The sequence below is a fragment of the Pongo pygmaeus genome, chromosome 10 (assembly GCF_028885625.2).
Source record: "Pongo pygmaeus isolate AG05252 chromosome 10, NHGRI_mPonPyg2-v2.0_pri, whole genome shotgun sequence".
NCBI classification, from domain to species: domain Eukaryota; kingdom Metazoa; phylum Chordata; class Mammalia; order Primates; family Hominidae; genus Pongo; species Pongo pygmaeus.
Genome location: NC_072383.2, coordinates 98893557 through 98911074, shown reverse-complemented (window position 1 = coordinate 98911074; position 17518 = coordinate 98893557). Strand labels below are relative to the sequence as shown.

The window sequence follows — 17518 nt, the reverse complement described above, 5'->3', positions numbered from 1 at the left end:
CTAGCTTGAGCAAAAGATAATGTGACCGAGATAAGAAATAGAGAAAGAAAAACAAATTTATTGGGGTTGGGAGGAGGCAGAGTAAAATAGAAATACACATAGTAGGTTCCAATTTTTACCTGTTGAATTTAACATCCAGACAGGGATAACGAATAGGCCATTATTTCTTTAATACTTACTTTTCTTGTCATATTAAGGAATTTCCAAAACTTTGATTGTTTGGAAAGGATCATCAGATCTTTCTTGTCTCAAGAACCCTGCACCTACAGGCCTCCTTCCCTTCCTGCTAGCTTCCATGGTTTGCATCCATGAATTGACCTAGAAATGGACATTTGCGGCAAAATGTACGATGACTTGCAAATGGCATCTGTCTGGTGTTAAGATGTAATTATTTATCCATTGCAACCTACACAGAGAAAAACCCATCACAACAAAATAATGTATTTTTTAGTTTTTAACACCTTGATCCATGACTTCATTTAAAATATATATATACATTATAAGGGCAAGTTACAGGAAAAATGTGGATTTTCTGCATGTGACACCAACTTCAAACAATGCGATAAATACAACTTTGTGTCACAATATACAATACTACCTTAAGGATTATCATGAGTTTTTAAAATACAATTATTTGACTTTATTAACACACACACAAAATAAAACACTGGCTATCATAAATTGCTAATTTTTTATTTTTTATTTTACTTAGAAAACAGCACAACTTTCACAATAAGTTCCAGGGATAATGGATAAAAATGACATAGCACGTTTTCTTTTCAACTGGAAAGTCCCCCAAAATGTTAAAAGATAATGATGATGACAGCTATTTACTTGGACATTTTCTGCATGCTAGGAACTGTTTTATGGGGTTTGCATGGATTCACTCATTAAAGAGATTTAAAGATGTCTACTAACATAAATTGTATGCTAGTGACATAAAGAATATTATTTAATGAAGAATTGCAATTTTTCCCCAAGATTATTCCATTTATAAAATACACTACAACTCAGCTAGTATCACTAGGGACCAAGAAATACATGTGGGAGAAATTAGGAAAAAAAAAAAAAAAAAAAACACTTTACAATAATAAATACAAGTAAATCTATAATTTTTTCCGTATTATATTTTTCTTCCAAAAGTAGAAATAAAATTTTCAAAACCAATGAACAGGAAAATAATTTTATTTTCAAATAACCCTTTAGATGCCAACGTTAAAATTTTAAATATATCTAAAAGTATCCATGTGATTGCCTTATGCAATCAAAGGTGAATTTTTCAACGGTAACTGTAGGTCTAATTGTCCCAAATGTTTTCATTGCAGTATTTCTCTGTATAACTACCGCTATATTATTGTGATTTCCCTGAATATCATTCCAAATACAGTCATCATGAATACTTTTGATACAAAATCATAATTTTGTATAATCTGATGAAACTTCCTAATATAATCTCCAGCAGAAAAGGCTAAAGAGATACATTTTTTAAAAATAGAAAATTCTTTCAGGAGAACTTTACCTAAGAAAACACATGAACCTACTTCTTAAATTATTAAATGTCTTAAAAGTTTATAAGTAGTTTGGGACATCATTTAGCTACATTCTTAATATTATGGAAAGTTGAAATATAATAGCCAATCTCTTGTTTACTGCTTTCAGCTATTTTGACCATCAGGTTCCTAAAAATTTGGCTCTCTTGCTTAGCTTTTCTTAAAAAACCTATTTGAATGTCTCATGTAGTCTTTGACCCTTATTACTTTAAAAACTATGGAGTCACAGAACCATTTGACTCTTCAGATAACATAGAACACTGAGGGTCTTTGAATCTAGCCTCTCACACATTTGAATCCCCTCTGCCTCATCAACCCAAATGTTTCCCTTCCCCAACACCTGCTAAAACGGTGAATTACTCACAATTACTCCATTTTCAGTTTTCATTATTACAAATGTCTTCCCTACACTGAATGGAAATCTTCCCTAAAACTGCCACCTATTGGGAGCTTCAACAGTCTCAGCACTGACCCTGGCAGATGACCTTGGGCAAGTTCATTTCTTGTTGCTTTAGATTCCTTGGTTGTAAAATGGGGATAAGAAATGTGTGTCATAAAGGTGTGGAGATTAAATAAGAGTGTTTATAAAGCACCTGCCACAACGTGGGGTTTATTGGGAATATGAAGCCCTCCTCTGCATGGCTACCCTAGAGATGTGGTGGCAGCTACTGCTACTGTTTACATTCCTTCTGGCCAAACATCCCAATTTCCTTCAATGTTTCTTTGAACAACATGGTATTGTCTCCTTTTTCTTCTAGTCATTCCTTTCTGAATAAGTTCAGCTCTTTGAGAGAAGGGTCAACTGTCAATTCAAAAAAATATGTATTATCAACTATGTTATCAACTGAGTGCAGCTCCTTACCTATACGTGTCATTGAAAGATAATATTTCTCTTTTCCCTGTTGCTGGTTAGATCTCCCCTCCCAATATTTGGACCTCTGGCAAGCTGGGCTACAAGAAAGGCAATAGGTATGGATACTTTCTGGTTCTAAAGTAAGGAGAAGACAGAAGTGCCTCTCAGACATTAGGATATAGCTGAGAAGTTTCTCTCTTCATTCTGGTAGGATGTCGGCTCTTCCTCATCAAGGGTCGCTCCTCTCTGTCCTTTCCATTCCTTCTTCTGGACTTCACAATTCTGGGAGGTGGCTCCATAAGACATCTTCTTTTTGGGACTCGCAAAACTCTCATGGTTGAGTTCTATCTCCTCAGCTAATTCGTCCTGGTCAATGATTCCACATTTCTCCTCAGAGAGATTCTCTGGGTCAGCCCACTCCTGTTTCTCCCCAGAAGCAAAGACCCCATAGAAGATCACACCACTGTAATGCACCAGGGCTGCTATGAGGAACACATTCTGCCATTCTTCACGGGTCTAAGTAAGGAAATAAAGTGCCAATTAGTGTTTTAACTAAAACTAGAGATTACTAGTATGTCCTGGAGGCCTCCACTGTGAAAAAGCACCTCCCCATTTGGAAGGCGATGCTCTGCTCCTTGGGCAGGAGGAAGTGTGTCAGAAGCACCATCCAGGATTCAAACCAAATTTAAAAGAAAAATTTAAAAAATGAAAGTTAAGACAACAATGAATATGAAAGTTAGACAAAACAATAAATATGTATTTTTTTAATTTAGAAAATTCTTTTTTTTTTTTTTTTGAGATGGAGTCTCTCTCTCTCTCTCACCCAGGCTAGAGTGCAGTGGCGCGATCTCGGCTCACTGCAAGCTCCGCCTCCTGGGTTCACGCCATTCTCCTGCCTCAGCCTCCCGAGTAGCTGGGACTACAGGCGCCCGCCACCACGCCCAGCTAATTTTTTGTATTTTCAGTAGAGATGGGGTTTCACTGTGTTAGCCAGGATGGTCTCAATCTCCTGACCTCATGATCCACCCACCTTGGCCTCCCAAAGTGCTGGGATTACAAGAAAATACATTTTAAAATAAACAACATATAAAAATATTAATACCTGCAGCACCATTGCATAGCTTTTTGAATACTCAAATGGGGTTTCCCTTCACATAGTCAGCTAAATTAAAATTGTTTTAGGAACCCGCTGTTTTAAATATCAGAAGTCTCCTTCTTGCTTGTTGTTGGATACATAACAATATTTGAGCCATTAAAGTTCTCACCCTTGACTGACAAGAACTTTATTTATAATCATATTTTCAGTGTAAAAAAAAGTATGTCAAAAAATAATGGGAATTTGTGTCTAAGGTTGGGGGAAGATATCTTGGATTTAATAGTCAGGTTATCAGTCCTACCGTTTCATGAACAGAGAGGGAAAACATGAATTCCCTGCCTATAAAATCCTACCTTTTCTGTCAAAAAGTAAGAACATTTATCTCACACTTTCTTCTGCAGGAAGCTGAAAAAACTTCTGAAGTTATATTTGTAATAGGCAATCCAACTAAGAAAATAGATGGGGGAAAGAAATCCCATGGTATCAAAGAATTCTTATTTGCAGAAAGCAGCATCTTGAAACATTTCAATGACAAAGATAAAGAAATCACGTGGGCTGTGGTTGAACTCTGGATGGATCTGCCTCTACCACCCACCCTAGTCTAAATTCACAAAGGCTCAGTAACAACTGGGTAGGTTATTAATGTCCTGTTTATTTTATTCTTAACAAGGAAGTAGAATAGCACTCATCTTTTTATGCTGAAACATGCTAAGCAATGGATGGAAATAGGCTATAAGGTTTAATCACTGAGAATGAGAAAACAATCTTCAGTAACTCATTTATCCCAAGTTGACTGCCTCAGTTTCTTCTTTGGGTCTCTAAACAGTTTCTATGGCCCATCCCCTCTCCCCAGACTTTTATTCCTCAATTGAGAAAACATAGAACAAAACAACAACTAGCCTTGGTGCCATTGATAAGCAATGATTTGAAAATCACAAGAAGAAAGAAAAAAAAAAAAAGTTCAGCTGACTCAGTCAAGGTCAAGGACATACACATTTACAGACTGCGGTAGAGCGTTGAAATCTCAAGTTTGTGTAGAGCTCCAGTCCTCTGATATTGTAACCCATAGCCACAAAGGAGACCTTTACCTTGTGCCTGGTCATTGCACCGACAATGAGGGGACAGACCATTCCAGAGAGGGTTCCCACTCCATTTGAGATCCCCATGAGAATGCTGGCATAGCGGGGGGCAATGTCCAGGTGGTTCACATTAAAACCTACAGTGAAGCCAAAACCTCAAAATCAGAGTCAAGAACAGAATTTCAAATACGCTTTGGAAAATACTCAGTTGCCCCAACCTTTACCAATCTGTTTGGTTTCTTCTAGTATACGACTAGTTTCCAGACCAAGAGGACTGGGTTCAAGAGGCTGTGTCTGCACAAAGCAGCACTGGTAGACAATGCTAGAATTGATTATGGATATCTATCATGGGCTGTCTCTACAAGGAGAATTATGGCATCTTTACCTTGTAGGTTCTGAATTCCAAATACGGTGTTTGGCACAATATTGAAAAGCCTAAAGCCTGAATCACATTTATTTAGAGTAAATAATCATACAATCACATACAGTATGACTAGACCAAACCTTGCTTTATAATATTCCCACTCCTACCCCTGACTTACTCTTAAAAGGCAGCCAAGGGTAAGCCTACTTTATTGGCCACATGGCCACATTTTCACACAATGAACAGGGTGCTTTTTAATGAAACATTTGCACAAACATTGGGAGAATCTTCTGTAATTTACGAAACACTTTCACACACCTAGTTGATTTGGAGTCTGTAAATCTGGACTTGAATCTTATTTCTACTATGTAAACAAGTAATTTGGGGGCCTTTGTTTCTTCATCTCCAATATGAGGATAATATTACTACTCACTTCACAAAGGTGCCGTGATAGACTCGGGGGAAATACGTATGTGAAGCCTTTGGCAAATATCAAAGCTATGCTAACTACCACTACTACTACTGCTACCTTCTGCTGCCATTGCAAAGTAACTCCCTCTCTTTGAGGTCTTCTATCAAAAGATAATGCTGCTGGCCGGGCATGGTTGCTCACGCCTATAATCTCAGCACTTTGGGAGGCCGAGGCGGGTGGATCACCTGAGGTCAGAAGTTTGAGACCAGCCTGGCCAACGTGGCAAAACCTCACCTCTACTAAAAATACAAAAATTAGCCAGGCATGATGGCACATGCCTGTAATCCCAGCTACTTGGGAGGCTGAGACAGGAGAATCGCTTGAACCCAGGAGGTGGAGGTTACAGCGAGCCGAGATCTGACTCTGTCAATATATTACAGGGGTGCATGTTTGAATCAGACAGACCTCAGTTCTGGCAGCTTAATTGAGATGCAAGCCTAGACCAAGGATTTAAACTTCCTGAACCTTAGTTTCTTCATCTGTGTAACGGGATAACGATTCTTATAAAATTGATGTAGGAATTAAGTTAAATAATGTATGTTAACTACATAGTACATAGATGTGTAAACCAACATGCATGCTCTTTACAGGTGGTTAGCCATCCGTCTTGTTTACCACCATCTACCCCGAACTAGCAAAGTGCCTGGTACATTGTAGTCACTCAATAAATAGTTGCTAAATTAATTACCAGCTTCAGCTACTGAAATTATAGCAAGGGGTTGTAGGCTTTATTCATCTTTTTGTTTTCCTTTGCTTTGCTTTTTATTTCTCTATTCTGTGCAAAAAAAAAAAAAAAAACTGAAAATAGGACTTAAAACATTTTTGGTTTTAATCTGGCACATTGGTTGGTTGTCTTTCCTACCTCCCTTCAGGGAGAAATTTTGAGAAAACTTTTTGGTAATAATAAACATACCTTATCTTTCAGTCAGTGTGCCAAATGATCAGAATATAAAACAGCTGCAAGTTCATTAATCTTACCATTGATTTGAATGTGATAAACACTTTATTAGAAAAGAATCCAGAGATAAGAAGCAATTAATATGATTGTTGAGTATTATGCTCTGATACAAAGCCTGGGCATCTGCATTCAGCTAAAGATAATGTGGGAAGAGCCATTTAGGTTTCTAGCTGCACAATCCTGTCATTTGGGGAGAGGGGGAAATCACTGAGAAATTGAGATATTGATAGATTTTTATAGCAGATAAAAAAATTACACACAAACTGAGAGAATCTATCTTCTCTGTATAGGACATTTCCCAAAACAGGCATCACTCATCCCTTGCCTATATTTAACTTCATCTATCTCAGCAGTCTTGTCTATAATCAGCTCCTAAATTGTGCCTGTCAGTCTTCCCTGGCATCTATGTTTATTCCTTTAAAAGTTGGCGACAGTAGATCCTGAGGAATTATTGCCCCCGTGGCTGCAATCCCTCCCACAGTGTCATTGCTGGGACCAACAGACCTTTATTCCACACTCCCAGCCACTTCACTAGGCAAGTTAAACAACACTTTGGTTTCCCCACCAATAAAGTGAATATAGCAATAACTTTCTCATCAACGTTGCAATGAGGATTAAATGAAATTATGTTTAAAAAGTGGCAAGAAGGCCAGGTGTGGTGGCTCATGCCTGTAATCTCAATACTTTGAGAGGCCAAGACAAGAGAATCACTTGAGGCCAGGAGTTCGAGACCAGCTTGGGCAACATCGTGAGACTCTGTCTTGAAATTATATATATATCTGGAAGTGGTGGCACATGCCTGTAGCCCCAGCTACTCAGGAGGCTGAGGCAGGAGAATCAGTTGAGCATGGGAGGTAGAGGCTGCAATGATCCATGATCATGCCACTGCACTCCAGCCTGTGTGACAGAGTGAGACGCTGTCTATTTTTTTTTTTTTTTTTTTTTGAGACCAAATCTCTCTTTGTCACCCAGGCTGGAGTGCAGTGGTGCAATCTTGGCTCACTGCAACCTCAGCCTCCCCAGTAGCTGGGACTACAGGCACATACCACCACAACCAACTAGTTTTTGTATTTTTAGTAGACATGGGGTTTCACCATGTTGGCCAGGTTGGTCTCGAACTCCTGATCTCAGGTGATCCATCTGCCTCGGCCTCCCAAAGTGCTGGGATTACAGGCATGAGCCACTGCACAAGGCAAGAGACCCTGTCTAAAAAAAAAGAAAAAAAAAAAGCAGCTTCTGTGATTTGGAGTACTGGGTTTCTCTCCTTCAGATTGTGACTTAATTGGCAATCGGGGGAAAGGAAGCAATATGAGCTTGAACATTTCAGTATCTCTGGGAACAGGATATGGATCTCTTTTGCATCACAAAGTTATCAAGGGAAGGCGTTCCTCAGCTTCCTACTGGAAGCAAATCGTGATTGCTCTGCCCTTGCTACTCAAAGTGTGGACTGCCCTGCAGCAGCAGCGCTGGGGAACTTGCTAACAACTGCAGAATCTCAGGCTCCACCCTAGAGCTACCAAATCAGAATCTGCATTCTGAAATATCCTATGGTGATTTCACATAACACTTTGAGAGGCACTGGGCTGGTGTGTGTACTAATAGAACAATAATGGTGAACACTCGTTAATTTTGTTATGCATCTGGCACTGTGCTAAGGACTTCAAATAAATACAGCTAAGGTTTTTATTTGAATAAGTATCTCCACTAGAATGCATTATGGGGATGGACTCTTTCATTTATTCACTGCAATATCCCCAGTGCTAAGAATAATGCCCAGCCCACAAGAAGTGTGAGGAAATGCATGAATTATCTAAGTTTATCCTCCCAACAACCCTATGAGGTTGCTGTTTCATCTCTCCAATCTCTAGATGAGAAAACTGAAGCTTGAGAGTTTTCATAATTTAGCAAATTTTTTCTTTTATAAATAGTAAGTAGTAAAGAGGGCCTCAAACCTGGGTCTATGCATCTCTAAACCAAATTACTTAGCTGCAAGTTACTTTTAATTTAGACTTTTACTTTATTTTCTAATTTATTCATCAACTCTATTTATTTTGATAGATACAAGCCGCTGTCTTAGGGCAGTTTAGACCAGAGGTTCCATATTTTTCTATTCTGGGACACTAACACTATTTGATATTTAAGGCAACCTGGAATAATGGAAGGAGCACAGCCTTTGGGCCAGGCAGAACTGTTCTGTCATCCTTCCTTTGCCACTAACTGTGTGATATTAAGAAAGTATAAAATTTTTCTGAGCTTTAGTAAAATAGTGAAAAATCCAGTAATGTAGTGATACACTACTACTTGCTTCACAATGTTATGATATATATACAATATATGTAAAATTTTCTTTAAGTAAACATTTTTTATTTTTATTTTATTTATTTATTTTTTTTCTTGAGACAGGGTCTCGCTCTGTCATCCAGGCTGGAATGCAGTGGCACGAACTCAGCTCACCGCAACCTCCAACTCCCAGGCTCAAGCCATCCTCTCACCTCAACCTCCTGAGTAACTGGGACCGCAGGTGTGCGCCATCACACTTAGCTAACTTTTTGTATTTTTTGTAGAGATGGGGTTTTGCCATGTTGCCCAGGCTGGTCTCGAACTCCTGGGCTCAAGTGATCCATTCGTCTCGGTCTCCCAAAGTGCTGCGATTACACGCGTAAGCCAGCGCACCCGGCCTGTAACCATATTCTTATTACGATGTTTTAAAGATAGACAAACAACTAAATTTCACTCTTTGACCCAGTTTTGCATAGGAAGCTTCTGATATGATTGCACTCTGGCCTCTCTCTCACATATAGTAGACTGGTTTCTGCTCCTGTAAAATGAGGATCGTAATAGCACTGATACCCAGCAGGGTAGTTGTGAGAGAGACAGGGCTTAAAATACGCAGATCGCATGGAACAGTCCCTGGCACAGAATCTGTGCTTGGTCATCGCTAGCTCATATCATCATTGTCATTATTCTTTACCCTGTTCAGAAAGTCACCTCCCCTCTCTCTGCACCTGCATTTTCTTGTTTGGAAAATGAAAGCAATGGAGTAGACAAAAATCTAAAGAAGGTTTTCACTCTTAAAAAAACTTCTGATTCCATGACTGTAATGACACTCGCAATTCTCTAGCAAGAGGCACGGCTTGAAAAAGTCACAGGAGCCTCTGTCAGGTAGGGTGACATGCTGCTAAAGTATGAAAGTCCACTTCACCCAGGACATACGCTTGGGCCTCTGCTCATGTCTCAGAAGGATCATCTGCACTTTGTGTCTTTTCCCGTAACAAAGTAAGTAGGAAACATTCCACCTTAACTGAGCTCCCAAGCCCAGTTCTCAGTGATCTTACAAAATCACCCCCACTAGATGACATTCTCTGGGCGGTGGTCCTGCTCTCTGAGAATGGACTGGCTACTGAAAGAAGGTGCTACAATATCCTTGTCCTTCCTTATTCCTGGGACTTGTTGAATCTATAGTCAAGATCTGGAAACCGAAAAGACACATTACCTGAAATAGCAAAGCCACTAAATCCTACAGCAAGCACCAGAAAGGAGATAGCCACCCCTTTGGTATGGGAAAAGCCAACCACCAGGAGTAAGGTTGCCTCCATGCCAAAACCTGCAAACAGAAACAGCAAGGAAAAAAAATGTCATTTTCATATCAGTCAACCCAAGTTCATTTATTTATCAAATCAGAACTAGCCTATAATTCCACAGACCTAAGTTTGTTTTGTTTGTGTATGTGGTTTTTGTTCTTTTTTTTTTAAGTTCTGGAATTTAAGTTTTTTTTTTTTTTTTTTTCCACTTTACTTGAAGTTCTGGGATTTAAGTTCAGGGATACATGTGCAGAATGTGCAGGTTTGTTTCATAGGTATACATGTGCCATGGTGGTTTGCTCCACCTATCAATCTATCATCTAGGTTTCAGGCCCTGCATGCATTAGGTATTTGCCCTAATGCTCTCCCTCCCCTTGCCCCCTAGCAGGCCCCAGTGTGTGATGATCCCCTCCCTGTATCCATGTGTTCTCATTGTTCATCTCCCACTTATGGGTGGGGACATGCAGTGTTTGGTTTTCTGTTCCTCCACAGACCTACATTCTGGTACAGTGCTTACAATGCCACCCAGGTCTTTCATGACTACATGACTCTGCTAATATACCCTGGGTGTTCGCGAACTTTTTAACCCAGTGCACCTTGAACATCACACGGTCCCAATAGATTCCAATGATACTCCTGAGATGAGGGATGTTAATTATTAGTTGCTTCATGGGTAGCTGCCCCTGCCATTGTTAAATACTAAAACTCTACTATGTAACTGTGATAATGACTAGTTATGGCCTTTCCCATAAAAGTAAAATGACAACACTCTAATATTTATTGCCAAAAGCAACCAGAAAACTGTAGCAAATATCTGAAACAAACAAACAAACAAAAAAGAGCACTTCACCCCTTGTAAAGCAAAAGTCAAAATTTTTCTATTTCAAAGTTCACCAAGCTCTCAGGCCTCTTAAAAAAAAAACAACAAACAATACATGAGATTTTTGCACAGAAAATATTGCAGAACAAAAGTACTTTCTGTTCCTTTCATTCAGAATAAGTGAGTCTAGCACAATAAAAAATAAAAAGAATGAGGAAATTATAAAGAAGTTCCTTCCCACCAGAAAAAAAAGTTCAGCTAACAACAGACAGAAAAATGATAAAAATATCATTTCCAATTATATAGAGTGCCTTAGGAGGGGGAAGAGACAATTAGTGGTACTTCATTTGGAGACTGTCTGCTGATTTCCAGATATCTCCACACAATTGTCCTACAGTACCTCAAAGGCAACATGCCCAAATCAATTCTCTCATCCCCTATTTTTATTTATTTATTACTATTTTTTTTTTTGAGACAGATTCTTGCTCTTATCACCCAGGCTGGAGTGCAATGGCATGATCTCGGCTCACTGCAACTTCTGCCTCCCAGGTTCAAATGATTCTCCTGCCTCAGCCTCCCAAGTAACTGGGATTATGAGCATGTGCCACCACGCCCAGCTGATTTTGTATTTTTAGTAGAGTTGGGGTTTCACCATGTTGGCCAGGCTGGTTTCACCATGTTGGCCAGGCTGGCCACTCCTGACCTCAGGTGGTCCGCCCACTTCAGCCTCCCAAAGTGCTGGGATTACAGGCATAAGCCACCACCCCTGGCCTCTTCCCCTATTTTTTTACTCCTAAACAAACAATGCAAACCATCGCCAAACCATCACCACCTTTCTTCTCCTTCTCTAAATTAATCTTCCATATTCTGTGTTTAGAACCCAGTCTTTAGAGTCAAACTGGTATGGGTTCACTTTCCACTTCAAAATCACTAATTTTGTGACCTTGAACAAGTTACTATACGTCTTAGATTCCTCATCCAAAAAATGGAGATAATACCACAGCCTTGTAAGGTATTGGAAAAGTAAATGAAATTGGTATATGAGGTACTGAGTGTGGCACATGGGCACAGCTCAACAAATGGTAGCCAGAAGTCTGACGCAGACACTTCAGAACTGCCTTGGACTTCTCTTCCTGCCTCAGCTTTCATATACAAATCTGCAGGTATGTCCTCGGAAATATCTGTCCAGGGCAACTGCCACTTTCCCCTCCCCGTCACTGCTTTAGTTCCAGGCCCCATGACCTCTTACCAGGACAACTGCAATAAGCCCACCTTTCTTTCTTCGTTTGTTTGAGATGGAGTTGTGCTCTGTCGCCCAGACTGGAGTGCAGTGGTGCAATCTCAGCTCATTGCAACCTCTGCCTCCCAGGTGCAAGTGGTTCTCCTGACTCAGCCTCCCCAGTAGCTGGGATTATAGTCCACCACCATGCCCAGCTAATTTTTTTTTTTTTTTTTTTTTTGAGACGGAGTCTTGCTCTGTCACCCAGGCTGGATGGCAGTGGTGCCATCTTGGCTCACTGTAAGCTCCGCCTCCCAGGTTCATGCCATTCTCCTGCCTCAGCCTCCTGAGTAGCTGGGACTACAGGCGCCCACCACCACGCCCGGCTAATTTTTTATATATTTAGTAGAGACAGGGTTTCACCGTGTTAGCCAGGATGGTCTCAGTCTCCTGACCTCGTGATCCACCCGCCTCAGCCTCCCAAAGTGCTGGGATTACAGGCGTGAGCCACCGCGCCCAGTCTAATTTTTGTATTTTTAATAGAGGCCGGGTTTCCCCATGTTGGCCAGGCTGGTCTCGAACTCCTGACCTCAGGTGATCTGCCTGCCTTGGCCTCTCAAAGTGCTGGGATTACAGGCCTCAGCCACCATGCTCAGCCACAATAAGCCACTTTGGTAGTCTTCCCAACTCATCCTCCTCTGATGCATTCTCAATACCGCTGTCTTTCTAAGCCACACACCTCATTATTTGCTCCTGTGCTTAACGTGTTTGTCATGGGCTCCATATCATGAGTATAGTGTTCTATAATGAATACCTCCTGCTGTTCCAGTTTCATCTTCTTCCAGCCCTCATCTCTTTGCTTACTGCCCCCACTCTGTGCCCTCTGTCCCACAGACATACTCCTCTATTAGGTGTTTTCTAACCACACAACACTGTCTCATGCCCTTACGTACTCCTCTATTAGGTGTTTTCTAACCACACAATACTGTCTCATGCCCTTACATATTTTCACACATTGTTTCTTTACCTGGGATATTCTTCTCTCATCACTTTCTCTTTTTCTGGATAAATCTTACTATTTTTAAAGTCCAGACTAAATAGTGCCTCCTCTAGAAAGCTTCCCTAACAACCCTCTCCCTACCCTCAACCAATGAAGCTGACATCACCTTCTCATCATTTTACAGAACTTTTCAATATTGCTTTGTAACTTTTCATTTGTGTTTCTGCCTCTCCCACAAAACTGTATATTTAACACAGAGTCTGTCTAGCATGTAGTATGCACTCAATAAATAATGTTTGGCCAGGCATGGTGGTGCCTTTAAAAATACAATAATTCCAGCTCTTTGGGAGGCCGAGGCAGGCGGATCACCTGAGGTCAGGAGTTCAAGACGAGCCTGGGCAACATGGCAAAACCCCTTCTCTACTAAACATATGAAAGTTAGCCAGGCATGGTTGCATGTGCCTGTAATCCCAGCTACTCAGGAGACTGAGGCGGGAGAATCACTTGAACCCGGGAGGTGGAGGTTGCAGTGAGCCAAGATTGCACCACCACATGCACTCCAGCCTGGGCGACAGAGTAAGACTCTGTCTCTAAATACATACGTACATACATATATACATACATACATACATACATACATACATACATAACGTTTAATGAATTAAAGCAAAGGAAAGGAAATGGGACCCAGAAACAAGAAAATAAGATTCACAAGCTGAAGTACTTACAGTAAATTATGGTTAAGTTATTAATATTTACCTTTTTGAACCTATTTCTTCAACACTACTATAAAGAAGGGCAAGAACTAATAATTGTTTTAAATGATTTCTAAAGAGGATGAAATGTAATTAGGGAAGTCTTACTTTTAAAACTACAGGCTTTATATCATTGCTACTTGTTCTTAATTTTGTTTCAATATTTAAGATTACACATAGGGAAAAATTGCTACTGTTTCATATACTAACTATGTGTGTCTTAGAAGTGCCTATCCTAAATAACAAGGCATCTGGCTGAAACTTCTTTTATTTTAACACTCTCAACAGAAGCATGCAGAAAGTCAATTCCCCCAAAGAATTAGAATGATGACATTGTATAAAGAATAAAACTTACAAATGATACATCAGTTCATCTGTAAGAAAAAATATTTTGGCCAAATAGCAGATTGCCAGTGGAAAAAAAAGCATTTAAGAGCCTAAATGGTTTCTACTGACAGTTAAAATACAGAGACAGGGCTGCATGTTTCAGGAGCTTAAGGATAAAATTTGAACTTTAGGGGTAATCGGGAGATCCTTAAAATTGAACCTATTTAGAGTTGCCAAGAAAAACAAAACTAGGACTTAAAGGCCTAAGAAATATTTTATTTCATATTAAAACAGTCTGAAGTTCACACTTGCAACTGATTCAGCCAGAATAGAATTTTTGACCTCAGTTACACTTTACATGTTCTATAGAGGGGGCAGGACAAGCATTTGGCATCTGTCTTTTAAGTATCATAAACATAGACCCTGATTCAGAATGAATTGAACATCATGTTTTAAGTGATCTGTTTTGCTTTAAATGATTTTAATGGCACATTAAAATCCATGGAAAAGAAAAGATGACAGGCTCCAAGGTATGTGTGATCCTTCTCAGATGAGAAATGTCTTCTATATTTCTTATTAGGAAACCAAAAAGCCAACCAAAATTCTCTGGAAGATCATGCCAGTGCTTCATCATTTCCAAATCAACCTGCATTGTTCACTGATGGCACAAAACTTTGTTTTCATGTAGTTATCTCTGCTCTAGCATCTCTGTATTTAAGCAGAAAAAGCTGGACCATTATGGTCTTTTTAAAAATTTTATTTTCTATATATAACTCACTGGTCCTACTATGTCAAAATATAAAAGAATGGCCGGGCACGGTGGCTCATGCCCGTAATCCCAGCACTTTGGGAGGCCGAGGTGGGTGGATCACAAGGTCAGGAGATCGAGACTACCCTGGCTAACACGGTGAAACCCCGTCTCTACTAAAAATACAAAAAATTAGCCGGGCGTGGTGGAGGATGTCTGTAGTCCCAGCTACTCGGGAGGCTGAGGCAGGAGAATGGTGTGAACCTGGGAGGCGGAACTTGCAGTGAGCTGAGGTCGCGCCACTGCACTCCAGCCTGGGCGACAGAGCTAGACGCCATCTCAAAAAAAAAAAAAAGAAAAAAAAATATATATGTATGAACGTGAAAAGCCATGTGAAGAGGTATTTTTTAAAGATAGGAGATGAGGCAGAAAGATTCCACATATGCCTTCTAGTTTCTGCAGAAAAAACTATTTCCTCTCAACAGGCACTTTGTTAGCAATTAAACATCTTTGAAAGTTCTCATCACCACAACATAACATAATCATCACCAATTATGGAGAAACAGCAGAGGTATTGGGGCAGAATTAAGTAGGAACAAGACATTCCCACAAAATATGCTCAAGAATCTCCAATGCATCTGGGTTTAGAAGAGGTTGTGCAAATAGTGTTTAAATCCAGAAACTTCTTTAAAGTTGCTGGTTTAGAAGTACATTTTTTTGGCCAAAGGCAATACAATCGCAGATATTTGTTAAAGAACTCTTTGAAAAACTTCTGTGTTTTTTGTGTCTTGAACATAGGAGAAGAAAAGCAGCATTAACATTTGTTGAGAACTGTTTATAGGTTGAACACCGCACTAGGTGCATTTATACGTTGTATCATTTAACTCTCATAACTATCCTCTGAAGTAAATATTATTATGTAATTTTAAGGATGAGAAATGTTGGCTCCAAGAATTTAGAAATTGACCCCCCTCTCTCCATCTCCATTGCCGCCTCATTTGTCCAAGCCACCATCTTCTCTAGACAGGACAACTGAAATCGCCTCCTACCTGGTCTCCCTTCTTTTACTCTTGTACCCTGCATAATTCCCCAGATTAAAAATAAATAAATAAGGCCAGGCAAGGTGGCTCATGCCTGTAATCCCAGCACTTTGGGAGCCCAAGGCGGGCGGATTACTTGAGGTCAGGAGTTTGAGACCAGCCTGGCCAATATAGTGAAACCCTGTCTCTACAAAAATACAAAAGATTAGCCAGGCATGGTGGTCCATGCCTGTAATCCCAGCTACTCAGGAAGCTGAGGCAGGAGAATCACTTGAACCCAAGAGGCGGAGGTTGCAGTGAGCTGAGATTGTACCACTGCACTCCAGTCTGGGCAACAGAGCAAGACTCTGCCTCAAAAAAAAAAAAAAAAAATGAGATCATATCCATTCCATGCTTTAAATCATCTGCATCTCAATGTACTTCAAATAAAACCCAAGCTCTGCATACGCCGACAAGGCCTGCCATGATCTGACCCTAGAAAAACATCCCGATCCCATCTCCCGTCACTCAGCCATTCTGACTCCCCTTCCTTCTATTCTCACACAGGCCACATTCTTGCCTGCCCCAGAGTCATTGCACATATTATTCCCTCTGCCTAAAATCTTTTCCTGAGAGAGCTGTAATAAGGCAGCACATGATGAGTTGCCAATCTAGCCATGTGGACATATTCAGAAGGATCACTGGAGATTGGCATGGCTTTAAGGAAACACAAGAGAAGAAGAATTGAGCTGGATGTATAGAGAGGACTGGGTTGAGAGGTGAAGGTGAGAACTCACAGGGAAAGAGAAAGGGAGTGGGCAAAGTCAGAGACAGAAAAATATGTTCAGGGCTTGGGTGAGGGCTGTTCAGCTAGAGCAGAATTTTATCATTAGAAGGGTGAGGCTTTCGCTACTGTATTAGTTTTCATTTTTAAAATGTTTTATTTTTTAATAGAGAAAAGTTCTCACTATATTGCCCTGACTGATTTCAAACTCCTGAGCTCAAGTGGTCTGCCCGCCTCAACCTCCCAAAGTGCTAGGATTGCAGGCGTGAGCCACTGCGCCCAGCCTACCACTGTGTTAGTTTTCATTTGCTGCTGTAATAAATTACCACAAACTCAGTGGCTCAAAACAACACAAATATCAAGTATCTGCTGAGGGATAGACTTAGGGGTCTTTAAGATCTATTCCAATGATTAGATGTCACCTCTAAAATATGCTCTGCACTATTGTACAGTTCTGGAGGCCAAAAATCCAAAATGGTACAGGGCTAAAATCAAGGCAGCAGCCTACAAAGTTGCATTCCTTCTAGAGGTGCTATGGCGGAATCTCTTCTTGTCTTCTCCAGCTTCTAGAGTCTGCTTGCATTCCTTGGCTTGTGGCTGCATCAGTCTGACTCTTGCCTCCACCATCACATCTTCTTTTCTGACTCTGACCCTCCTTCCTCCTTTTCTAAGGATTATTGTGATTATATTGGGCCCACCTAGATAATGCAGGATAAACTCCCATCTCAAGAACCTCAATTTAATCCCACCTGCAAAGTCCCTTTTGACATGTGAGGAAACATAGTCACAGCTTCTGAGAATCAGGACATGGGCATTATTCTGGCTGCTACAGCTCTCTTGGAGAGGACTTGAATGCAATATCCCAGAGCTTCACCTCCTGCCCACCAGATAAG

The 17518-nt window shown here is 40.4% G+C and overlaps 1 protein-coding gene across 2 annotated transcripts in view; it reads right to left on the bottom strand.

Annotated features, from left to right (window-relative positions):
* Nucleotides 1–681: 681 nt before the first annotated feature.
* The window catches only part of SLC17A8 (solute carrier family 17 member 8), a 64955-nt gene continuing 48118 nt past the window's right edge, over nucleotides 682–17518 (bottom strand). Inside the window, exons 10-12 of one of the 2 annotated variants that reach the window (XM_054444072.2) lie at nucleotides 9866–9976; nucleotides 4588–4715; nucleotides 682–2919 (exon numbers count right to left, since the gene is read on the bottom strand). In XM_054444072.2, coding sequence (XP_054300047.1) covers nucleotides 2575–2919; nucleotides 4588–4715; nucleotides 9866–9976 — 584 coding nt within the window. In that variant the 3' untranslated portion in view covers nucleotides 682–2574. The remainder of the gene's footprint in view (nucleotides 2920–4587; nucleotides 4716–9865; nucleotides 9977–17518) is intronic. The other variant, XM_063647248.1, reaches the window with a different exon arrangement.